The sequence below is a fragment of the Protomyctophum parallelum genome (assembly GCF_964188405.1).
Source record: "Protomyctophum parallelum genome assembly, chromosome: 17".
Classification (NCBI taxonomy): Eukaryota; Metazoa; Chordata; class Actinopteri; order Myctophiformes; family Myctophidae; genus Protomyctophum; species Protomyctophum parallelum.
In genome coordinates, this window is record NC_139719.1 from 12,584,409 (window position 1) to 12,611,090 (window position 26,682).

The 26,682-nt window shown below is 44.1% G+C and overlaps 1 protein-coding gene across 1 annotated transcript in view; it reads left to right on the forward strand.

The window, feature by feature from the left end:
* Positions 1 to 804: 804 nt before the first annotated feature.
* map2k6 (mitogen-activated protein kinase kinase 6) overlaps positions 805 to 26,682 on the forward strand; it is a gene marked incomplete at its 5' end in the record, with an annotated part of 29,073 nt that continues 3,195 nt past the window's right edge. Inside the window, 13 exon segments of the mRNA XM_083788065.1 lie at positions 805 to 820; positions 823 to 868; positions 870 to 890; positions 892 to 968; positions 12,438 to 12,501; positions 13,287 to 13,335; positions 14,962 to 15,075; positions 16,061 to 16,180; positions 18,434 to 18,550; positions 19,245 to 19,296; positions 20,805 to 20,932; positions 22,462 to 22,539; positions 23,360 to 23,499. Of these exon segments, the coding sequence (XP_083644191.1) occupies positions 805 to 820; positions 823 to 868; positions 870 to 890; positions 892 to 968; positions 12,438 to 12,501; positions 13,287 to 13,335; positions 14,962 to 15,075; positions 16,061 to 16,180; positions 18,434 to 18,550; positions 19,245 to 19,296; positions 20,805 to 20,932; positions 22,462 to 22,539; positions 23,360 to 23,499 (1,022 nt within the window).

Genomic DNA, 26,682 nt, shown 5'->3' on the forward strand with positions numbered 1-26,682 from the left:
AAAACGTTGAGAACCCCTGATTTAGCATAATTAACCATGAGTAAATATATGAATTTATACAACGTGGACGTGGTGTGTCATTTATATCATGAGAACATATGCTGCCAAATGCCATTGAACAACACATGTGTATAAAGATTGTTGAAGAGTTTGTAAAAAGGTTTTCTCTTGGTAGGTTACACACAAAAATAAGTTAGTTTTTGTTGATTTATATTGATATATTCATGTTTAAATAGCCTACTCACCGTGTCTTCAGACAGATAGTGCTCATTTTGTTTGTTATTATTAAGCAGGTTGCTAGATTCAATGTTTGACCAATTAACAACGCAGATTATCAGCACCTGTTTTGAAACAGTAATGCACACGTTCAACCAATTTATATTTGTGAGGGAGGGGATCCGAATTATCACAGAAACGCAATAATTCACATATTCGCAAACACGCAAGTAACGAGTAACGACGTTATCAGTTCCCCCTAAGTAAAAAAAAAAGTTCCCTCAGTTCCCCCTAACTAAAAAAAAGGTTGGTAAATAAATTGGTAGCAAATCGTGACACTGCAGGACTACAGTTCCCATAACCCCCTTCGCTCTAAGCAGGAAGAACGTTCTCTCGCAGGGGCTCACACTGATCCAAGTTAGGAGCTTTCGACTGCCAGCCTTGGCCCATCATGTAAGTGCTGCGGAGAATTCTTTGCAGTGCAATTGCAAAATTGTGCGTTTCCCTGGCAGTTCTGGAGGTCGTGCAATTGTAATATTGCTCTTTGCACGGATACCCACAACTCGGACGCAAAAAGGCTCCAGGTGCATGAAGATCGAGGCTTGTATTTTGCATCTTTTGTTGCAAAGCGAGCCGCTGAAGCAGCTCCAGTGCGAGGGCGATGGAGGGAGGGAGTGAGAAAGAAGGCAAAGTCTTTTGTGCTACCCCTCCCCCCCCTCAAAGCAAAGGGGAAATGTCTCAGCCAAAGGGAGGTAAGAATATGAATTGCGATCTGTGCAAAACTACCGATATGCAGTCACTGCTGCACGTTTTGCAATGTGCATTGCTGCAGGTTGAATGCGACCAATGCATTTTAAAGTTGGGTGCTTTAAAAGGGTCAGTTGCATTTCCTGTTTTAAGATCTTCCCCTTTGCAGAGTTCCTGGTAAGGCGATGCTGTGTACTCTCTCATTATTGACGTTATTTGCATTCTCTGCAACCAGCTTGAACCAGGGATGTAGATCATGCCCTTTTTTCCCCAGAGTCACGAGATTTCAGAGGAAAATTGCTACACTTTGCAATAATAAAGTATGCAGGAGTTAATGCAAATTCCTTGCAGTGCATCTGCATTATTATTCAAGGTAAAGAATAATAAAGCACGCAGCTGCTTGCACGTACATGTACTCTCTGCTACAGTATCTTTTTGTGTAGTTAGCATTGTGCATTCGATATGGTTCTAATGGAACACGACGTGACCACATGCAGCTGTCAAGTTGTTGTGACAATTACATTAGGTGCAGATTTTCTTTCTATGCGAGACCGCGTAGGTAAATTGTCTCCGGAACGCCCCACGTCCTGCTAAGGTTTATTGGTGTGTATAATACATAGACGTACAAAATATAAATCAAAAGCTAAATATAGTATTTGGTGTGTGAACGTTTAGGTGGTGCTAACAGTTCAAGGAACTGTTGCAATAGGCTATTAAAATAACTAAGAAGTCTCCAAGCAAAAAAAAAGTCCTAGAGTAAATAGGCTGTCAGCTGCTACTTCTATTTAAGTGGATAAAACCCCTTGGGTGCATTTCCACTAGTATGGTGGGGTGTTGTTTGTTGCAACATGCATTTATGTGAAACTTTCTGCATGCATGCACTGTTTTCACACATATAATTGACCATATCAGCTGTGCCGTGCGCATGCAGTAACATGCACTGCAGTGCACTCTTGACTTCGTCAAGTCTGTATTTAGTTTAGTCTTTCTTGCTAAACGGCGATCAATAAAATTCCCATGATGCACTTTATTGGAAAATAACCCCTTTCCTCAAAAGCTCCACCAAGAGAAGTCAAAAGAGGCTAGGTTATATTGCATAACACACACACACACACACACACACACACACACACACACACACACACACACACACACACACACACACACACACACACACACACACACACACACAAGGCTTTGCAGGGCATGACTACGTTTTTCTAAGCCCCCAATGGCCAGGGCCTTGCAATGTTTACCTACCTGTGCTTTTTAGCACAATGCATTATCAGCCTGGCTACACGGAAGAAGGGAGTTGTTGCCTAATGTTGTCACCTAATGTTGTTACTATATGAATAATACAAATCGATTTTTGATGGATGGTCAGTTTTAGGGATTTCCCAGGCTGTGACTGGAAATTGGTTTCTTTCCATCATTAAAATGTCCAGTCAATTGGGAGAGTGACAGCCAAATTAATTGAATTTGGCAATGGCATATTTAACAAAACCACGATCATATTTTCTGTCTCTCTCCTTTAAAAAAAGGAAAATGTTAATGAAAACACCTTTGTTCCAGTTGCTTGCACCCTGCTCTGTTTTCATTGTACCTTGTCATAGCATTTGGCACAGAATGCTTCCTACTGTACTCAACTGTATGTCTTATGACTGGTCCTCAAGGGCTCCCTCTGTGGCCCACACAGTTGTGTGCCTTCACCATTGTACAGTGTGCTGTATGGTGTAGTCTGTACTGTGATGGCAAAGTGACAGTGGTCCTCCCAGTCCATGTCCGCGGCCTGCAGCCTGCCACTATTGCAGCCTCAGCCAGCCCTTGCAACCCCGCACCAATGGAACATTTGTCATGCAAATGGAACCTGCGTTTTCAGCTGCACAGATACTAAATTTGCTGTTTCGACGGGCCGATTGTTGGTCTGGTTCCAGGGCCTATAGTGGATTTCTGCTGCAATAACAGTAGAATTGTCCACTGTGCATTGTTCAGATGATCCACGAACTGTACTTCGGCGTTTTGTGCAAGGTTGACTGAGCAAGCACGTTCACACTCACAGTCCCGACCACTCACTCCAGACAGCAGCAACTTATCCAATATGGCAAGAACCACCAGTAGCATGTGCGATGCTCAGAATTTCCCAAAACGTGAAAGGGTTCCACTTCCAATATATCCCAGCTTTGTCCTGTATGTGAAACACCAGCTTAATGCAATTGTGACATAGCCCGGGGCTCTCTTAACAGTGCAGTATCTGTGCCGTGGTGGAAACGAGAGGTGTATAAACTTTATGCACACAAGACACAAGACTTTATTAAAATATTGTCTTGTCTTTTTTCAATATGGACTAACCCTTGTGAATATCCTACCTTGGTGCTGCTGAAAGGGGAATAGATCAGGACAGAGGGGTCTTGCACTGTACTTTTTATTTTCTTTTGTTTTTACAATGCAGCTATGCATATTACTATTATGCACCATCAAAACATATGTACATTTGCCCCTAACGTCCCTTTTCTAGGCATGTCCTAATCGGAGGACATTTTGTGAAAATAGCAACTCTTCAAGCTAAATATACATCACAACACGACTCGTTCTGAGCTTGTAGAGTGTAGACCAGTTATTTTTAGTGAGGAGATTTGGTGTTGAGCCTTAAAAAAAGGAATGGGCCAAGGAGGATAGACCCCTGGGGGACAAAGGATATCGTCTCTGTTAATTTTTTTTTTTTTAAGTAGCAGATCTACAAGCGTGAAAGTTTTGATGATTTTGTGTGACGCTGTAATATGATCAAGTAGGGAATTAATTTACGAAAATATGGAGATAATAGGCTATCTTGCCCGACAGCAAGATAGCCTATAGAGTTTTAAGTGGTTCATTCCTTTTCCCACTGATTGCCATTCAAACTGTCATATGCATACAGTATACGCACGATCTGGTTACAGCCATGCATTTAGTTATTATTGGCAATTTTAACTAATTGTCTAAAAAGGCATATCAAGGAGGTAGTTGAACTTTGATTCCTTGGGTCAGATAGAGGCAATAAATAGCTTGCTGTTGTCATCGTGTTTGGATGTGTGTCACACTTGTGCACTGACTGCACTTAGTTCCCCCCACCTCCCGATTTTTCCACTTTCATAAAACGCCAGCTACCATACCATACATACATTCAAGAGCATGCCTGTCTCGCAAAGAGCTTGCACTCAGTTACCACAGAAGAATGTATTGCCCTCTAGTTGACAGCTCTCGGATTTGTTCTGCTGGTACTAGGTCTATCTAGAATTTTAAGCATTCCCAGACACTTTGTTCCACACTTAAATGGTGATTTAGAAAAGTAAAGTGGCTGCACTGTCTGCTCTTGGAGAAGGAGTATTGGCATTGGTTTGAACAAAAAGAGAAAAATGCTGCAGTTCATCTAAAGAAGCTTCATATGGTTGCTTTACTAATCGGCCAGTCATGTACACCTGCACACTACATTGCGAGTAGTTGCATCAGTAGTTGCAACCATTATTCCCAGTGGCAATTACAAGGTGGAGTTGCATTGGTGTGACATGTAGTGCTGCACGATTCTTGCTCAAATGTGAATCTCGATTTTCCATTCCACAATAATTGAGATCACGATTCTCACACGATTCTCACTTTATCCATGAAAAAAAAAAGTATAAAAAAGAAAGTAATGCTGCATGATTCTTCACAAAATGAGATTGCATAGGTGTCTGAATCTAGATCTTGATCTTTTTTCGATTAATTGTGTGGTTTGGGCCCTAGTTGTTAACTTTCTCCACTTTGCATCTTTGCGGTGATGGGAAGTGTGATCAGGACTTAACGTTTTGTGTCAGTATATTGTCACGTCCTGTTTCAAGGTGGGTCAGCATGGTGGGGAGGGGGACATTTGTTTCTGCCTCTTTACGTAATGCCTCATACTGAGCCAGATTCTTTTGCAGAGGCCCCTGCCAGCCAAATCAAACATGCTGGGCCATCCTGTAAATATCGGCCACAGGCAAACAGGCATGTCTGACATATTCCGTATGACATGCCTGGTGCATGTAACAAGGCCTGCAATAGCAGTTGAAGTCCACCCCCTCCATTCAGTGACCTAAATGTATTTCTTGCTTATGTCTTTGCTAACTATCAGTGATAATAAGCGCCAATGACAAGTGTATCAGGTGCTCATTGATGGCCAACGTCAAGGGTCAGGCAGTCGGGGATATTAGACTTTTATCATGATGTTAGAACTCTTAGCTAACCAGTGGAAGGGGGGCCTCTCTCTGGAGCAATCTGAAGCCGATACCCTTGCACATATTGCGCTCCGGTTTCGGAGTATCGTTCAAGACCAGTCGAGTGCATGCTCAGGAAGTATAGTATAGTCAGTGACGACACGGTTCCCAATGGAGCTTCCAGTTCCAACAGCTGTAACCTAAAGGATCCGAGTGTAGAGTATCTCACAAACTGCCAGAGCGGTCAGGAGGGGCCAAACAGCCGTCGGTTCAAGAGGAGTTATTTTCATCTCTCCCCCCCCCCCCCCTCTCTCTCTCTCTTAACCCCAACCCAAATCACTCCACAGTCCTCTCTCTGTTGCTGTTTTCTCCTGTCCTTAAGCTTATTGGTTCTGCACCCCCCACCCCCCTCTCTCTCTCTTGTGTGATTGATGTGTCTTCCTCCGGGTCTGTGGAATTCCATTGAGGAACTCTTAGGATTCTTGGAATTCCAGACCGGAGTGCATGTGTGGGTTAGGAAGAGGGAGTGGGTGGCTCAGACGCCCCTGTGTTCCTGTCATCCTGCGCTCATTATCAGCCAGGCGGAGGCCATCGCCTGCCTCGCCTCGTGCACGCAGAACGTTTCGCCCCAGATTTACCCAGCGTTCTTCTTCTTCCAGCTGATTTATGCTCCGCCGTACAGCTGAGCTGTGACACGTGCCGCAAATTCCTGATCACTGTGCGAACGAAGCATTGTGTGAGCTTGTAGATCTGCTATTTCAGGCATGCTACACCGCCGTGCGACAAAATATGAATCGTGGCTTTCCCAACCAGCCTCCATATCGGTACCGAATCGGGCTGGCAGCAGGCAGCCGTCCTGGCAGCATACTCTTATCTTCTAATGGCATGCTGCTGCAACTTGCGGCTAACTTATGCACTGTTGCATATTAATGCTGGGTGGGGCAGAGTTGTATACCGTTGTCTTTTTCAGTTGAATTCCTCTGATTTGTTGTAGTCCTCTCCTCTGCAAGTGGTCATTGTGCATGTTGTGATGAAACCCTATCATTTTGCTTTCCTTGGTGACAGTCATTGCAGAAAGGACTAGGAGTGTTTTCGATGCAGATATCGCTTCCTGTGGCCTCTCACTCATGGCATTTATTTCACTACATACTTCGGCTCATGTGCTGCAAATCACCAGGAATAATATGTACTGCTGCTTTTAATTAACCCTTCGCTGCCTGCGACAGTAAAAAACATTTGATGCTGAGCTCAGCAAGAACAATGGGAGCGTGTGTATTTGAGTTATGCAAGATAATCTAGAATAACTACTAGTGTAAAACCTGCACGATATTCATGCACCATGATTCCCACTCAGCCTTTCAATATTTGATCTTGTATAATTCACACTTTGATGCAAGTCAAACAATACAGCTCATTATTGTTGCAACTATCCATAATGTTCCTGTTGCTCCAACCCTCCCACCCCACCATTTCTCTTATTTCCATTCCACATATCTCTCTCTCTCTGCTACATGCACAACATGTAGGACAAAATATGCTCTAGATCACACACACACACACACACACACACACACACACACACACACACACACACACACACACACACACACACACACACACTCAGTCACTCAGCAGGTTTTCTAGTACTCAGTTCATCTCTGCAGGAAAGCTGAGCATCAAAATCCCAACAATTTAGACTGATCGTGCCCTTGCTCTGGCTCAGTTTTATTTGCATGCATGCCTGATGCAGTGTCACACACTAGTAGTAGCATGTCAATACCTGACTGTGTTACCTCCAATTGCAGCACTTTGCATACAGACTACAGAGCTCCATTCTTTAGATTCTAAGCCAAGACACTTGCACACTACGGCTGCGTGTGCAGCATCCATGAATATTAAAGTGGATTGGAAGTGCTTCAGGGATTTGCAGTTGTCAGGTCACGCACGGCGGTTTGCACGGGGTCTCGGGAGATAAAAGCTCTGTCCTTTTCATACGGAGCGTGCCGCATCTTGTTGTCCCATCATCCGGATACACGGATGTTGTAAAAGGTTGCAGACTCCATACTGCAAGCCTGTGGTGCATGCGGTGCATGCGCAGACCTAAAAAACAATGATGCAATCATGCATGCGCAGTCATATGTAAAAGTGATGCAAGCCTGCGGTGCATGCACAGCCATACTGTAGGTAAAGTTATGCAAGCAAAGCCTGCGGTGCATTGCACAGCCATAGGTAAAGTAATGCAAGCAAAGCATGCAGTGCATTGCACAGCTGCATGTAAAGTCACGCAAGCCTGCGGTGCATTGTACAGCCATTAGGTAGGCATGCGTGCATGCAGTGCGTGGATTATGTTCAGCCACAGATGTAAGGCACGGTAATTGTATTTGTATATAGCACATTTCAACAACAAGGAGGCAATTTAATGGGCTTTACACAACATCAAGCAAATGAAATGCAATCATAAAATGATAAATAAGCCTGTGGTGCATTATGCAGCCACACAGTATGTACAGTCAGTGATGGTGGTACTGATACTTGATCACCAGTCCAGACAACATTAAGGCCATGTGTGAATAGAACCGCTGTGGTAATGTCATGGGGGAAAACGTTTTCACGGTCACGTCTTGCGGAAGATGCACATTATTTGCAACCCATGGATTGTGCCATGTTTGGTTGAAAGTTCTAATGTTGTTGTTTTTTTGTTATGCACTTACCGTATTAGAAGAGTGTCGTTTTTCAGTTACTATTGTTGTCTGTGTAAATGCACGTGGGAGGGGCTCTCAGTGACATTGTAGTGCAACAACACAAAGCTGCTTTGGAAAGTAGAGAGACTGGGAGGCTGGGAGCATGAGGCCCACCGGCTGGAGGGCTGCATAGCAGAGCACAGAGTGGCGGCACACCCTGCACTGTTTCACCCAAACCAGGACACGGCAACCACACTCGTGCGTGCGTGCATGCGAGTGAAAGAGATGGCCATGGCATGCAAAGTGGGCCTTTAAGGGCAGGTGATCATACTGTATCTGAGTGACGCACAAACAAACTTACGGGTGCAAATGTATCAGTACTGCTTTTGTAATATAATGTAAAACAGATTTGAGTCTTTCCAGACAGTGGTAACGTTTCATTCCAAACAGAGATAAGATAACCTTTAGCTCAACTGTTATTATTTATAGCAGCAGGGGTATGACTAGGGCTTTGACGATTAATTTTCACACAAATAAATGCCATTAACGTGTTTTTGCCTGGCGTTATTGTGCATTGGAACATATGAATAATAATAATTGTAATTTCTCTTTGGCTTTTAGGCTTCGGAAAAGATGCAATGGTCAGATACGACAAATAACTTAGATAAACTAATAACTTTATATATGAGTAGTGGAAATGAAAATCCAACATGGAAATGGTTATGATGAAGATTGTTCAAAAATAATTGTGATTATCTCTCTCTCTCTTCCGTTGGTCGTCCTGCTGCTACGGTTCAGAGGAACAGGGCTGCATACTAGGGGTGTAACGATACATTGTAACAGTGATACGATACGCATCACGATACATGGTTGACGATATTGGTTCAATATGGCGCTAAGATTCAATGATTTGAAAATCATTGAAATCAAGGAAAGGAAAGATTTATTATTATGGATATACATAAGTAAGCACAGTGAGGGATTCACTGGCAAATAGTAGGACATTGTTTTTGAACACCCACGCCTTGACATGAACACAGAGAATAGAATAGAATACACACATTTATCGAGACCCAAGTGTAGTGATATGGAAATGTAATTAAACCCCTATTTTTCTTTTTGAGTGGTGCAATTACACTCCAAGGAACAGCAATGTCCGTGTTCACCTATGTGTTCACCTATGTGTCTATGTGTTGGTTAATGAGCACCAGTATATGACTATTAGTACCAGTAGGGGCGCTGTTTGCCAGAAACAGAGAAAGGAATAGAGCTGCACTGTTGCCTGCTAATGAGAGAGAGAGAGAGAGAGAGGTGGGGGAGTTGCACCACTCAGTTCACACGGGTGTGATTTTTCTTAAAGTTGATAAATACAATGCACAAATACTTAGTATTGATATCATAAAATTGATTATTTACATTCCAAAACGATTCGATTGCGATTATTTACATTGCAAAACGATACAAAGTCAAGCGATACGATATTTTCTGTTTACATATCAATATACTTCGATTTAACCTATACACACCTTATACTGTCGTTTAAGCACGGCTAGAATGCTGTTTAAACAAATCAGATTGCTTGCTTGAAACGACCTGTTGTATAATGCAGAATAATATCAGCCTAATATCTGATATAGAGACATCTGTGGTTGTTAATTTGACCGTTATGCAAAATGTTGGAGTGTCATGTTGGGTGTAATTTAGCCTGGCTCGGGGAGTACTCGGGAGCACTCCCTTATCAGACCCAGCTACTGGACGGCCTGGTACACTCAGATGTGTGCCAGACTCAGTCGTACACCCATTTTGGGCGGGAACCTCTTTTGGTGTTGGCATCATGTTATGCTTTAGCTATTGAAAAATAGCAGATCTACAAGCTCATACGAGCTTGTAGGTCTGCTAACGACTGACATAGAAACATAGCTTTTTCAGAAAACTGTCAGGATGTACAAGACATTTTTAGATTCTGATCTCAGGTCAAAATGGGTTAAAAATAAATAAAATCTATATTTCGATACAGTTACTATATCGTTAGTTACACCCGACTGCATACATAACGTATGAGCAGCACATATGTTTGCTGTAACGAGCTCCAACCAGGCTGGGACCACTCACTGAAGAGTAAGCCAGTCTGGGGAGGTTTGAGCCAGAGGCTGCGTTGAGACAAGGCAAACAGTCACACGCCCTCACACGAATGCGCGTGCACAGAAGTGCACATATAACAGTCTCTGTAGGTCACACCCAGCAATGCAACACCTGGGTTAACAACACAGTGTACCGGTATCTCCTTCAGATGGAGCAACCACGCCTGTCCTCCTGGACTGACGGATATATTCTTCTTATATGCTGCGTTCACACACGGGCAGATGCAAAGATACAGTTCATTGTCAATGGAAGCCAGCGACATGAAGATACAAAGGTCCATGCGACGTTTGTAGCTAGCTGCTGCAAAAGCTACAAAGATACAAATTGAAGCTCAGCCTAGTTTAACTTCCAGATGCAAAGCTACAAAGCTACAACTGTCTGTAGCTGCAATTACACACGTCACTACGGAGTACGGACGCACGCTGGATGGCGTCCACGACCGTGTGAGCAACAGATATACAAAGTAACAAATATCCTGTGATCCTTTGCATCTGCCTCGTGTGAATGCAGCATTACTGTGACAATGCTTGTTTGGTCCAATGAAGCATTTGTTCCCAAACCTTTTCATGTCAAGGACCCCCAAATTGACATTTATTAGCCTGCGCATGCCCATTTGAAGAGATATGCCAGGGATATGCCATTCGTTCCATTTGTACACTCTCAGAGTTGCAGAGCCATAAGGGTCCATTTGGTTCCAAACTATCATTTAGCTGGGGACCCCCTGTAACTCCCTCAAGGACCCCTGGGGGTCCCCGGACCCCACTTTGGGAAGCACTGCAATAAAGTATCTGCACTTACTGCATCCAACCGTGCTGTTAAGACCAGAGTGCATTCAGAACTAGATGAGCCACAGCAGATTGTTCTGCTTTATGTGCTGTAGCGCCACGGCCACAGCATTTGCAACTTGAAAATCTGTTATTTTCAGTGCACTGACTCACATTATCCAGCACTCGACCTGATGTGCCAGAAATTGTAGATGTGTTAAGATGCTACTAATTGGCCGGGGTCCAGCACACTTGTTAAGCTTTTTATTTTATTTTTTATTTATGTTTTGCTCTGATGCTGCAGCACCTTGGGCTAATGATGTCCTAGAATATAATGGAGCTTAAAGTTGCTACTTGTACCTGCTGTGCACGGTGCAATAGATGGACTGTGCTGACATTACAGTGGTTTTGCCGTTTGTTATCCTGAGGCAGAAGTAGTTGGTACCATACCCATAGCGTACGGTGGTTGTTGAGAGAAATGTGTGCCCCCTGTGAGCATCAGTCTCAAATGAGTGGGATTATTTGGATTCATGGCAGTTCTTAGCTTTGTGCAGAGCCAGCAGGTCATTCGAGTAATTTGAATTTCTCTCTCTCTGTCTTGAGACATTTGTTACACAGTAAAAGGAGCAAAACCTAATCGTCCCTACGGTAGAAAATTGCGTGAATAACACTGGATTACAAGTGTATACAACTGATTCAAATCTTGTCCAACAGTGTTTGTAGTGGCCAACAGTGTTTGCAGTGACATGGGTAGTTATAGTTAACTCACCCGCTTTGAATGTAATAAGCGATACTCACCAATATGTTCCTTATTAAACCATGCAATGGATCAATATGGACATTTCCTACACGGCCTACCGCGAGTAGGCGACTAGGAAACGCGGAAGTGAAATTACTGCCGTCAAAGTGAAAACAACGTGAAACTGCACTATACAACAACTTTGCTATGTTCAATGACATGGGCCGGCTAAGGGCCGATTCATACTCCTATTTTAGAGACGAATAAAAGTCGGCTCTGCGCTGTAGAGCCTACAATGTGACGTCATTTGAGTTTCAGGGGGGGTGGGTACCGTCCTAAAGTCGGCTCTTCGGTGCTACTGAAAATGTCTGACGAGCCGAAATCATTTTGGCACTACAGCCCCGAAACAGCGGTAAAATAGGAGTATAAATCGGCCCTTAGACTGAGGTAGGGTTAGAGTTAGTAAAAGGGTTATTAGTCGGACAACGCGACCAACGCGACGTCGGACAATGACCGCTGCTGAGATCTTGGTAGGTCGATAGATGGCTACTGAGATGGCTCTGATACTGATTAACCCATTCTGACCTGAGATCAGATTCACACGAGGTTTCCGCCGGACACACACTGGTCTGATGAACCCATTCTGACCTGAGATCAGATTCTAAAAATATCAGTCGTTCTTCGATTAAAAAAAAAATAGCAGACCTACAAGCTCATATCGCGCCACTCGGTGGCGCGATATGAGCTTGTAGATCTGCTATTTTTAAATAGCTAAAGCATAACATGATGCTGACACCAAAATGGGTGCCCGGTCAGAATGGGTTAAGCGTGATGTCTCATTCAGTGCACTGATGGCATTGGAAGCCTGGGATGCAAGGTGTAGGCCTATTCACTGTACTCCAGTGACTCTAATCTTTCTGCCTGTGTCTTCTTCTGTCAGGTAAGAAGACCCGGAAACTCAAGCTGTTCAAGGAGGCCTTTGAACAGCCTCCTCCTGCAGCAACGTAAGATTGATGTTTTACCATTATGAATAGTCATGAATACATTTAAATACTGTATATCCCAATGATGATATTTGGCTTCTTTATTGTTGGATATGGCGTTGCCATTTACACGGCCCCTCATAAATGGAATACTCAATTAAGCAATATCACACAAGAGGGTGTTCTTTATGCGGGCGAGTTCCTGCAGCATCGCAGGCGTGCATTAATGACCATAAAGAACACCCTCTTGTGTAATATTGCTTAATTGAGTAAACTTTACTCAGTAAAGAACACCCTCAAACTCAAAGTTAAAACTAAGATATTCGCTAAAAAAACCATATTGTTTTGATGACAGATGTAGCCACTACGACCACAAATGTCCCAAGAAACCCGCTAGCCTAGCAAGTAGCAACCCAGTCTGCTGCGCTCTGGGAGAACAGAGCAGCTGATTTCTGTGGTTAATCTGACCGTTATGCAAAATGTTGGAGTGTCATGTTAGGTGTCATTTAGCCTGGCTCGGGGAGTACTCGGGAGCACTCACTTATCAGACCCAGCTACTGGACGGCCTGGTACACTCAGATGTGTGCCACTCAGTCGTACACTGAAAATTACAGTAGATCAGGCTATTTCGGTGCACGACACCCGGTGCACAACCAATTATACTATAAATCACCCTTAATCCCTAGGCTTACAGCGTGAAATGAGTTGGGAAGAAATTGTTATATGTTGTATTTGCTTTGCCAAAACAGATACCATAACAAATCAGGTTTAGATGTTTTTAGGTGACGATATCATCTTTGTTGCAGCCCTCCCAGAGATTTGGATTCAAAAGCGTGTGTCACCATCGGGGATAAGGTATGTGCTTTGTAGCTCATTTATGAATATTACTGATATTACTGACTACTTCATGTAGTTGCTCACGTTTGTACCTAACTGAGGATTTTCCGTTTACTTTTAAATTATCGTGCACTTTTACTCAATCATTCAGGGTTTTTAAAAATAATAATTGATTGAGTACTATAGCCCTACTAGACCCCAGGAAATTACATCTTTCCACAAAAGATCACGGGATCTATTAAATGTGAAGGGGGATGTGACAAGACTATTTAGACTATGACACTTATGGCAAGAAATATTCAAGAAATCGCTGTAAAATGTGCAAAAAGTCATGTTTAGCCTTGTCAAAAATAGCTAAAATCATTACAAATATTTTACTTTCTCTATTAACAACCTAAAACATGAACCTTGGTTGAAACCCCCCCCCCCCCCAAAGTTGTCCTTTAATTTGTTCTCTCTGCAAAGCGGTTGGCTCAATAAAAAGGACTCGTAGCTGTAAAGAACACCCCAGTGAGCATTACCGCTGAATTGAACACTTCTGATTGTAGGCAGACTGGAATGCCTTTTATTGACCATTAGGCAGTAAAAATATTTATTTTATAAACTAATAACTAACTATATAACTGGAATTTTCCATTGGCTAAGATTACTTTTTCACCCTTACCTGATGTCAAAGTTACCCTTTCTTTCCTCTTTATTTGTTTTGTTCCCGTGATTAATGCATGAAGAGTCCTTCATCTTTCCCCATTTAGGCCATTATAGAGCAGTGGTTTTCAAACAGTGGAACGGGGACCACCAGTGGTCCCTCCAGGTGGTCCCCAGCTAAATGATGGAGAGTTGGTAACCAAATGGACCCTTATAGATCTTTAACTCTTTAGAGTGTAAAATTTTACACTTTAATTGTACATTTTACACTCTCAATTACATTATTGTTAAACATCTGCATTACTTAATGTAAAAGAAGTCTACACAATTGGAGAATGTAGGAGAATTGTTATTTTGATCGTTTGCCTGTTATCTTTCCTATGCCAGTGGTTTGATACCACATCAATACAGCATGGAATTGTGGACACACTTTTTGGGTCTGAGAGGCTAAATCTCATCAAATGGTGGTCCGTGGCTCGAATGCCAAATAAATAATGGACCTTGATACTGTTACAGAGGACAGATGAGTTCTGTTGCTGAGTGAGTTCTCAAAGTTCAAAGCCATGTGGCCACTCTCGTAGTAGCTGTTCAAACAACAGAGATACGGCCGTCCTCACGGTTACTTGAATACTGTACTTAAGCACAATGTTGTATTTGCACTTTACTTGAGTATTTCCAATTTCCATTTCCAATACTTTTACTTTTACCCCACTACATCCATCCATCCATCTTCAACCGCTTATCTGTAGTCGGGTCGCATGGGGCAACAGCTCCAGACTGCTCCAGACTTCCCTCTCCAGAGCAACATTAGTGACTTCCTCCTGGGGGATCCCTTGGAACGTCTCTGAATCCCACTACATCTCGGATCCATATATTGTACTTTTACTCCACTACTTTTTTTTTGAAAATGTGTTTTTCTTTTCTCTTATATTCCAATATATATTATATTTCTCTGTCTCTGTCTGTCTGTCTCTCTCTCTCTCTGTGTGTGCGGAGCAGAACTTTGTGGTGAAGGCAGATGATCTGGAGCAGATCAGCGAGCTGGGCAGAGGGGCGTACGGGGTGGTGGACCAGATGAGGCACGTGCCTAGCGGGGTGATCATGGCCGTCAAGGTGAGTGAGAGGAGCTAGGCAGAGGGACATGGAGCTGGGCAGAGGGGTGTACAGGGTGGGCAGAGGGTAGAGCTGGGCAGAGGGACATGGAGCTGGGCAGAGGGGTGTACAGGGTGGGCAGAGGGACATGGAGCTGGGCAGAGGGACACGGAGCTGGGCAGAGGGGTGTACAGGGTGGGCAGAGGGTAGAGCTGGGCAGAGGGACATGGAGCTGGGCAGAGGGGCGTACAGGGTGGGCAGAGGGTAGAGCTGGGCAGAGGGACATGGAGCTGGGCAGAGGGGTGTACAGGGTGGGCAGAGGGACATGGAGCTGGGCAGAGGGACACGGAGCTGGGCAGAGGGGTGTACAGGGTGGGCAGAGGGTAGAGCTGGGCAGAGGGACATGGAGCTGGGCAGAGGGGCGTACAGGTTGGGCAGAGGGTAGAGCTGGGCAGAGGGACATGGAGCTGGGCAGAGGGGCGTACAGGGTGGGCAGAGGGTAGAGCTGGGCAGAGGGACATGGAGCTGGGCAGAGGGGTGTACAGGGTGGGCAGAGGGTAGAGCTGGGCAGAGGGACATGGAGCTGGGCAGAGGGGTGTACAGGGTGGGCAGAGGGTAGAGCTGGGCAGAGGGACATGGAGCTGGGCAGAGGGGCGTACAGGTTGGGCAGAGGGTAGAGCTGGGCAGAGGGACATGGAGCTGGGCAGAGGGGCGTACAGGGTGGGCAGAGGGTAGAGCTGGGCAGAGGGACATGGAGCTGGGCAGAGGGGCGTACAGGTTGGGCAGAGGGTAGAGCTGGGCAGAGGGGCGTATAGAGGTGGGCAGAGGGGCGTTATCTATAAACAATGACCACTCAGCCATACATTATCCCTTACTTATAACTAAGAATATTCCCTAAAAAATTATCTTAATTTTTTTAATGACTAATGCCCAGTAGGTAGGTAGGTACGTAGGTGGTGTGTAGCTCTGCGCCATGACACCGATGTGTTTGTCCTCTCCCTTCCAGCGGATCCGGGCCACGGTGAACACTCAGGAGCAAAAGAGGCTGCTGATGGATCTGGACATCTCCATGAGGACGGTGGATTGCTTCTACACGGTCACATTCTACGGAGCGCTGTTCCGAGAGGTACCATACCACTACAGCAGTGGTTCTCAAACTATTTCACACATTTATTATTATATTATGGACCCCCATAAGTGAAGATGTTTATGGCAGTGATTTTCAACCATTTTAATTTCAAGGACCCCCGGTTTGACATGCATTGGGCCCCATTTAATGTCATTTCGATCTCTGGCACCCCAATTTCAAATCACTGCTAATTTGACTTAGAGTGTGTAACAGGTCTATTTGTACACTCTCTGAGTTACAGACCCACAAGGGTATATTTGGTTCCCTAACTATCTCTAATTTAGCTATAGGGACCCCCCAATGCACTACAGAACCTGATCAGTCACACTTGTCTTAAAGGCGTAGTGAAATGAAAAAGACGCTCTGATTGGTTCAGAAACTTCAGACCGGTGTTTCATGTTGAAACCGTCTGAAACTTCAAAATAAATTGATCACCATTTCCGTTTCCCTACACCTTTAACGTTGTCTCTAGTGGTGGGTGGTGATAGTCAAGTCAAAACACTTCATGTGAACACGACAAGGAAGGCAAAGTACAAGGGTTTTTTATTCAAAAGAAGACAAGCTTGTAGATTGGCTACTTTTCAGAATGCTGGCTGGAGCTGGGGTGGTGGGTAGGCTGGCAGGCAAACAGACAGACAAACTGAAGCAGAGGGAGAAAAAAAACAAAGTAAAAAAACACTGGAACAAAGTAGAGCAAAAACACTAGGAATAATTGGCTAGAAAAACACTAAGAAGCACTAGGAAACAGCTAGAAGCATTACCGCACAGAGGACTGTGGGACGATCTGGCAGCGTGCGGCGAGAACCAGGGCTTTTATGGAGTGGTGGTGATGAGAAGATGGCAGGCAGGTGAGTGAGATGAGATGATCAGAGCCAGGTGTGCCAATCTGAAAAGCCAGGAACCAAGCCTACGCGCACACACACAGACAGACAGACTAACACATATAGGGCGACGAAGGGCGTGTTCGGAAATGGCGCACTGAGCGCACTGTGCAATGCAAACTAATAGGCGAGTGCGCTCCCGGTGTGCATTTCCGAACGCGCCCATAGACACACACACAGGACACTGGCAGGGGCCAGGCAGGGGGAGGCAGTTTACTGGTTGCCTTTCTGTGTAACAAACACAAGTTCGATCCAGAATACTCCCAAAGAAGATAGACCCAATCATAGCATTGTAGTGAATGATGAAAACCTAATTAAAAGATTTCTCAAGATTTTGCGGATGTGGTTGACTTCCTCCCAAAAGTGTGACAGTCACTCCACAGGATATCCCCCGCTGTGAGTCACGTTGGAAAGAACTGTAGCTTCCTGTTAAGTTTGATCGCTCTGTCAAGAAGAGTGTGCCCTTTGTTGGCATCATGTTTCCAGATTCCACTTCCCCAAGGGCCAAAACACTAACCTGTCCCCCCCCCCCCCCCCCCTCGCCTAGTTCTAGACTACGTCTGTCTGTAACCATGGTAACGCCCCACCTGTCTCTGATTGCCCCCCTCCTACTAGTAGTAGTACTACTAGAAGTACAAACTCACAATTCAACATTTTGGTTTTAAGATGTTGATATTCATTTTGTATTCATCCTTAGGACCCCAAAGCACACCTTGGAAAACATGAGTGTCTATTTCAAACAAAGTGGGTTTTTTTTACTGGGGGGGTCATATTTTGACAGGAGGAATTGCCTGTCATCATTTGACCCCCCCTGTATTAGGATACATTAGGATGTTGATATTCATTCATCAGCCAACACTCCCCAGTGACAGGTAGTACCCCCCCCCCCCCCCCCAGAGAGGACGTATAGGGCCTTAGTCCTACTCCTCCTCCCAGCCAACACTCCCCACTGACAGGTAGTAGTACTACTACTAGTAAGAAGTATTAGGCACCCACGGGGCGGAGCACATTATCAGCCTCAAATACAAATTCCAAACCAACTCATGCAGCCAGCTCGCTAGCATAATGGTCGAATCTCTAGACTGCCTGGGGTTGCCGCAACTATTTTTCCACCAACCGCAGATTAGATTAGAGTATAGTTTTAGACCACGACGGAGGGGCACCGTCTCTAGCGAACTTGAGCCATGGGAGACACCACAGAGTTGCCGTGTCGATCGTTAGTCGCTAGAGACGACTCAGCCCTGTTCGAGTTGCAACACGATATGGACAGACTAGTGTCCCCCCCCCAAGGCAATGCCAACACAGAGTAATATTTATTTCCCACCACGGAGTAACATCAACCCCCCCCCCCCCCTCTGCCTGTCGACAGGGTGACGTGTGGATTTGTATGGAGCTCATGGACACCTCGCTGGACAAGTTCTACAAGCAGGTGATTGAGAAGGGGATGACCATCCCAGAGGACATCATGGGCAAAATGACCGTCTCTGTAAGTATGTGTGTGTGTGTGTGTGTGTGTGTGTGCGTGCGTGCCTGTCTGTGTGTCACGAAATGGAACCACCTTGGAAATGTCTCTGCACAACCAGGAAATGCCAGACAAAGTGAAAGGGAAACTTGTGTCAAAAAATTTGGATGGTAGCTAAACTTAATTTCTCTCCCCTCCCCCGCCCCCAGTGAATCTCTTAGTTAGAAGGCCGTGTTCTCATGAAGCACCTTTGCACTTACAGGTGAAGTAGTAGATGGGAGAGGTAGACCCTCACCACAATTGGACATTCCCACAAGCGGCCAACCTGTACTAAAACTGTGTAGTGCGACAGATGAATTGTGATTTGTGTGAATTAATTTGTTCCCTAATTAATTATCGCTACCCACCCAAATCCCTATATACTTTAGTGTGGACAAAATGTCGTTATCGGGGCGCCCACTGGCCAAGTGGTCCAGGCGCATAGCTTTGGCCCGACAAAGCCTATACGTGTGTTGCGTGTTCGAGTCCCGTTCATGACGACCTTTGCTGCATGTCTCTCCCCTTCTCTCTCTCCCTCTTTCCTGTCCGTCTTCACTTGATACTATCAATAAAGGTAGTGATATACTTGTGCAGCCGCCGCGTGAACACGTTATATAACGTTATGTAATGACCTGTGCCCAATCTCACCAGCCTCTCAACTCTCTCTGCTGTCTTACAGATAGTAAAGGCTCTGGAGCACCTGCACAGCAATCTGCAAGTCATACACAGAGGTAAGAGCAGGGCTGGATCCTAACTGACTATCAGATTTCCCCCACCGCCCCAAAAAATGACCATATCCGGCTCAAATTACATTCGGACAATGTGTGATTAAATTATACTTACATCTTGGCTGTCTTATACCTATGGCAGTGGTTTTAAACCATTTTCATATCCAGTTCGGTAGCCTCTCAGACCCAAGGCTACAGAATATTCTGTTGTCGTTGGGCCACAATGGGCCGTATTATCCATGCCGTATTGATGTTGTACCATTAGGAGAGATACAGTAACAGGCAAACGTTGATCAAATTCTTCTACATTCTCCCAAATTTGTAGACTTCTTGTAAATGAAAGGACCACTTCACCACTTTTCAACCTACATTCATATAATTGGTCCTCACTAATGTTATAAAAATAAAATGCCACATTTCTTTCCTACTCGGTCTGTGTGTCATAGGAGGGCTGTGGGCGGGTCAGAAACCAGTGACATCATCGATGGGGAATCCAAGCTAATAGAAACGGCAGGCTTTCTATTCCTGAAAAGTTGCAATGTGATAATGGAAGCCATCGTTCTCACAATAATAAAACCCTAAATATTTTTGTAAAAACAAAATCGTATTTAACAAAAATCTGCCTAACGATCGCGGTCTGAAAAGGTTGAGAACCTCTGTGCTAGAAGATGGATACATAAAGTGTGTAAAGCGTCACCAGCTCTTCACCTGGACTGAGGAGACAGACTCCCGGGTACTTCATTCATTCACGTGTTTCTGTTGCTGGGCTAAAGTTCAGTTGCTCGGTTAAAGTCTTCTGTCTAAAACCACAGCAGTGGTCCCACCACCACAATAACCACAGTATGGCTTTTGCTGTATCCAAGGCCCGTGTAGGCATTGAGGAAGATTATATGTCACTAAAATAAAGTGCCACAACTGGGCCTTAACGATAGCCACTATCACAGTACTACCGTTGCTGAAGCGTGTTTCAGGGGCTGTGTAAGACAGAAGTACCCCCTCCCCCCCAGAACTGCCCTCCCCCTTGGGGTGGAAGACAAAGATGGTCTGTTTTGAGGTACTTAAAAAATCACACCTGTGTAAACCGAGTGGTGAACTCCCCTCTCTCTCTCCCCCCCCTCCTCTCTCTCTCTCTCTCTCATTAGCAGGCAACAGTGCAGCACTGTCTCTCTCTCTCTGTTTCTGGCACAACAGCGCCCCTACTGGTACTCATACTGGTGCTCATTAACCAACACATATAGGTGAACAACACATAGGTGGACACAGACATTGCTGTTCCTTGGAGTGGTTGCACCACTCAAAAAACATGCTGTTTGGGAACCACTGTAACCGTGCTCCTAGCCTGGCGAGTGGTGACTATGGAGTCTGGTGAAGGCACAGCCGCACAATGGTCTCCTAATATTGGTTGTGCAATTCAGCAGTCCACATTGCTGACATCTTTCCCTCTGCGTCTCTCTCTCTCTCTCTCTCTCTCTCTCTCTCTCTCTCTCTCTCCATGCATGGCCCTCCTCCAGACGTGAAGCCCTCCAACGTTCTCATCAACACACAGGGCCAGGTCAAGATGTGTGACTTTGGCATCAGTGGTTATCTGGTGGACTCTGTGGCCAAGACCATGGACGCCGGCTGCAAGCCCTACATGGCGGTAAGCACCGTGGTGGGACAGGCTGCATGGAAGTTTTGTTTGTTTCTTGTAAGCAGAAAACGATTCTTCCATTTTTCAAAAATAGCAGACCTACAAGCTTGTAGATCTGCTATTTTTCAATAGCTAAAGCATAACATGATGCTGACACCAAAAGGGGTTCCCGCCCAAAATGGGTTAAGTAGAAAACGATACAAAAGAATGAAAGAAAAAGAAATATTGTAGCATTCATCACCTGCATTAAGTAACATTTGAAATTTGACAAGTGATGATGCTATTGTGCAGCTATGAAGACATGTGTAAACACCACCGACAACGCTAGCTTTGAGCAACGTTTCTGATGATGATTTTCACAATAAAATAAAACTTTGACAATTTTGACCCGAAATGGCGACGCCAGGTTGAACGTGGTCAAACTGGGCAGAACGATCACATGAATTTAATTTGGATAGAAAAAAAAATCAAGTTGGCAGCCCCCACTTGAAAACTTGTTTTTTAGGCACAGAATCCGTGTATATAAACGTGGTTCCTGGCTTCAATGTAGGACAGACAGGTGGGTTCCATCCATCTCATCATTAGCCGATGCACACTCGATGACCCCCTGTTAACATTTTAACTGCCGTAACAACCAATGAGGAGTGTGGCTCCACACTGGCTGAGAGCATTTTTAGGGGCTTGGCGGTGCTCCATGGGAATCGTGTTGATTTTGAAAGCAAAATTTGATTTAGTTTTAGTCATAGTCTTTGAATAAAAAGTAATTTAGTTTTAGTCATGTTTTAGTGTTCGTCTAGTTTTTCGTCGACTAAATACAATACGTTTTTAGTCGACTAAATCTACAGTTGATTTAGTTGACAAAAATGTGTTTTGGCGAGACTTGATGGCGTCATAATGCCTGATTTTACACGTTGGTGCATTCTGAAAATAGACAATCTACAAGCTCACAACTGCGACACGTTGTGTGCTTGTAGATCTGCTTTTTTCAAAATGCAACCACGCATAAAATGACTTGTCTTTTAGTGGTTCTCTCTTCTCCATTAGTCCCTCCCTTTTTTTTGTCTAGTTTTTATTTGTTGACAAAATTGTTAATAGTCCAGCAGCCGACTTTTGTTTAATGTGGGAAATTTGGTATATAGTCTTTTTTTATTGGCCTAAAATATTGTCTATATACATACATTCATGAATCCACTTGCTGACCGGCTGTCGGTATTGAGTAATTTGTTTTATAGGGGTTTATAAGTGATCCTACCATTAACATCCTACATATAAGGCAAGATTTTATTAAGCTTTATATAGCATCTGACATGTCAAACTAGGGGGTTTTCATGATTCTGAATCCATTCCAAGCATTAGTTTTGCACAAAAAACATTCCTTGGGCTAAAAACGGCCATAGACACCCAAATGTGCCCAAAATGTTCTGACCTCATCACATTTGTGATGACGGCTATGGCCAGGTGTGCCCGTTGACTCAGACAACCGACCCCTGTGTGTGTGTGTGTGTGTGACATCATCGGTGTGTCCTCTGTCCCGTCAGCCGGAGAGGATCAACCCGGAGACGAACCAGAAAGGCTACAATGTCAAGTCTGACATCTGGAGCTTAGGAATCACATTGGTGAGTCTGTCTGTCGTCTTTTGCTGTGGTTATTGCTTTTATTATGTTTTGAAATGTGTGTCTGTGTTAACGTAATTTTGTTATTTTTCTTTTTTAGAACACACAGGGGGTCATACCCGTTGTTTATTACCATCTTTTTGTTTTCTCCCCTGGCTGGCTGCATTCATTGCTGCAAAAAATAACCTCACAATAATAGCAAAGGTTGACCGGCTTCGTAACGGAAGGGAAAGGCCAGCTGTCTGGAAGCCATGGCTTAAGAAAGACAAAATGGTGTCTAGACATTTTTATTATGAGTTGTGAAATCTTCACAGCTCGCTTGTTTGCACATTTCCAGCTCACACTGGACGCGATTCAGCAGAACCGTGTTAATTCGTCCAACCACTTCCAATGTCTCCTTAATCGGACTGGCCATCGTAGGTATAGAGTAGACACTCTATTGTCTATTAGAGGCTCAAAAGCGTTTGAATATAAAACGACTTAGTATCCGAGGCTTTGAATTATAGCTTCCTTTTTAAAGCTTCCGCGGGTACGCACGCAGTTAAATCCTCATTATTCATGAGAGTGTAAAAATGGGGTTAAACTATCGGATGTATTAGTAGTAACCTCTGTGTTGCGTGGTTCCGTGGTTGCAATCAGAACTGCAGCCTCACTCCCAATCTTCCGCCGCCCGTAGTCTGAAAACCCACCTCTTCAGACTCCACCTTAGCCCGTAGCACTTGCCGCAGCACTTGCACTAGCCTCGACGACCTTACAGTCGTATTAGACAATAGCACTTTATAGTGTATACGCATAGCTTCACTGTACAATTGTTCCTCCTCAGATCGAGCTGGCGATCCTTCGCTTCCCCTACGACTCGTGGGGCACGCCCTTCCAGCAGCTCAAGCAGGTTGTGGAGGAGCCGTCGCCACAGCTCCCCGCCGACCGCTTCTCCCCGGAGTTTGTGGACTTCACCTCCCAGTGGTACAGTACATGACCTTATCATCTTTTCTTGTTCTTTTCCCCCTTTTTTTTCAAGGTTCTTTATTCTGTCCGGGTAGCTCAGACTATAGAGCTCTCGCCTTAAGTTTGGACCACAAGTTCATGGGTTTGATCCCGGGCACTGGCAACTCAGCGGATGAGTAGCACGGCTTGGGTCCAGCAAGTCGTGCGGGAAGTAGTGCTCCACCTCAGAAATCCATCTCCCAGGGATTTTGCGCATCATTTCTGGGACAGACTCCCGTGTGTTACCTGCTGATACTGATGATAAGCCACTCCTGACCTACTTACTTTATTGTAATGTCACGTACAGGACCGGTACGTGAGAGTAAAAAGTACTCCTCAAACTTTGCAACAGCATAGTAACAGTGATAAACAACAACAATATAATTGGGGAAAAAGAAAGGAAAACATCAATATACTGCTGCATGCCTGTAGACGCTAGCAGCAAATGGAGATAAAAGTAACTCCACACTTGACTGTACACATTTTCCCTGTCAAAAGGTGCAAATGTGACCTGTATCAATTAATGTTTCTTTGGCATTGTTCATACCATGGTCTTTGGGGGGAGGGGGGGAGTTTTTCTCTCCCAAAACCATCAGAACCACTTCTTACAATCAAACATTCAAAACTCTGTCCGAGGGGACAGGGGTGTGTGAGGCGGCTGTGGCTCAGGGGTGGAGTGGCCGGTAGAGAGGCCAGATGGGAAAACCGTGAGGTTCCCAGTTTGATCCCGGGCTCCCCCAGAGTTGGTGTCGAAGTGTCCTTGAGCAAGACGCTGAACCCCTAATTGCTCCTGATGTGCAGGTTGGTCCTCTGCCATCAGTGTATGAATGTGTGTGTGTGAATGGATGGGTGAATGTAATGCACAATCTATGTAAAGTGCTTTGGATAAAAGCGGTATTTAAATGCAACATATAAATGCACCATTTTGTGTGTGACTGGAGGCTGGCCATATCAAAGAGAAAGCTCCTAAGAGTCTGTAGTACTCAACAGGATTCTCTGGCCAAGTCCACCGTTGCTTTCCCACAATAAATCATAAAGCAAAAAAATAAAATAAAATTGCATTGCTTCCAAGGTTTGTGGAATAGAGTTCATTATGACATTGTTTTACATTTAGCTGTTGTAAGAGGCAGCCTGTACTGACCTGGACAGAATGTAACGGGGCGTGCCAGCCAGGGCCCTTGAGCTCTGAGTGGAATGTGTCTGATGTGCATTCTCACCAACCTGTTATTATGTCTAGTCCGCGTTGCTGCGTGGATTAGCTTATCCCGTGCCGTAGAAACGTTGCTCAAAGCTAGCGTTGTCGGGGGGGGGGGGGGGGGGGGGGGGTTTCACATGTTTTCATAGCTGCACAATAGCAAAAGCACTCCCCCCCCCCCCCCCCCAAACACACACCCCCCCCCCCTGAAAGTCTCTTGGTCTCCTGGTACAGGTTTGCACTGTTTGTCCAATGGCATTAAAAATGCCTTGCATCTCTCTGTGTTAACAGGCAGAATGTTACTGATGGTGTTTAGTGTTATTGTCATTATATTCATGTACCCGCTGCTTTAAGCAACTCGACTATTCAAGTAGTCGACTAGTAAATCCACTAGTTAACCTCGTTGGTACCTAGTTGACTAGTTGATCTTTTTTTTCCCAGTAATCAGCTAGATTATAGTTATAGTTACCAATGTACAGTTTTAAAATGTACAAATATCTTTTTTAAGAGAAAAAAAAACGTTTTAGTATATATATATTTTTAACATAATTGGCAGGCCTAGTTGAACAACTAGTTGACTAGTCAACTAGTAAAAATCACTAGAAGCTCCAAAGGCTTGGAAGGTGTAATTGTTTTATACGAGGGTTTGTATAGCAGGGTGTTGAAATCCAGATGTGTGAAATTCTATACGGTCTGGCTCTCCTTTTTATATTCAATTAAACTTTATTATATATATATACACGGATACAGAGATTCTGTATTGAGGCTTTGTATTATTATTGTAGTGCACAGCATGTGTCACCAGAGGGCAGATTTAAACTGAGCTGTGAAAGGTTTTTGACACTTTTTGGGGGGTATTTTGAGTTTAAACCATTAAGACCTGAGAACAGATTATACAAGTGTCTGCTAAATCATGATAGTTTTCTGAAAAACCTATGTTTCTAATGTCCGTGGTAAAAACCTATGTTTCTAATGTCCGTGGTTCTCAAATCATTTAATGTCAAGGACCCCAAAAATGGTTGCATCCGGCCGCCGACGTCCATCTGAAAATGTTTTGTACCAGAAGCAAAGGGTTAAAAACGTTTGCCGTGAAATAATTCATAATAATATATAATGTGTTCAAAGATTTGAGACACATTTTCACGATTTTTCAAAAATATAGTTTAAAATAATGGTTAAAGGACAACTTAGATTTTTTTCAACCACGGTTCATGTTTTAGGTTATTAGAGAAAGTCAAAGATGAGTATTATTAGCTTTTTCTGCGTCTATGCCACTCCGCTCTCATGCACACATACTGTACAAAAATATAATTCAAATACGCAAAAGACGCATTTAGCCCCATGTTCGAATGTCCCAGCCCCCTGTCAAAAATATCTAAAATCACTAAAACGAAAGAAATTAGCAAATGAAAAATAATGAACACTCACCTTTTGCTTTCTCTACTAACAACCTAAAACTCAAATCTTTGAATATATATTCTTTCAGAGCGAATGTTTTTAACCAAAATCTTTGCGATCTGGGAGGTCCCTGGAACAACATATATTCAGATGGAGGTCCGCGGCCAATTACATATAATTCTGGGGGTCCTTGACATGAAAATGTTTGAGCACCACTGACATAGAAAAATAGGTCTTTCAGAAAACTTTTAGGATTTAGAAGCCTTTTTTTAATCGGCCTCAGGTCTAAATGGGTACCGTTAAGCAAACAATCAACACGTACTGTTTATAATGCAATTCATCATGTCATGTCACGTTTTCATATGCTAGGCTAGAGTTTAATTTGTAGCTTTTTCTGTCTATCCCACTCTCCGCTCTCATGCACATATCTCATACTGTACAAAAATATCCTTCAAATTACGAGAAATCAAACTTCAGTCATTGAAGTTTAACGGAGTTATCCATGTTGAAAAAGTGATGAGTCACATTTATTGTGAATTAATTCTTATTTTAACTGCTGTTTATACCTC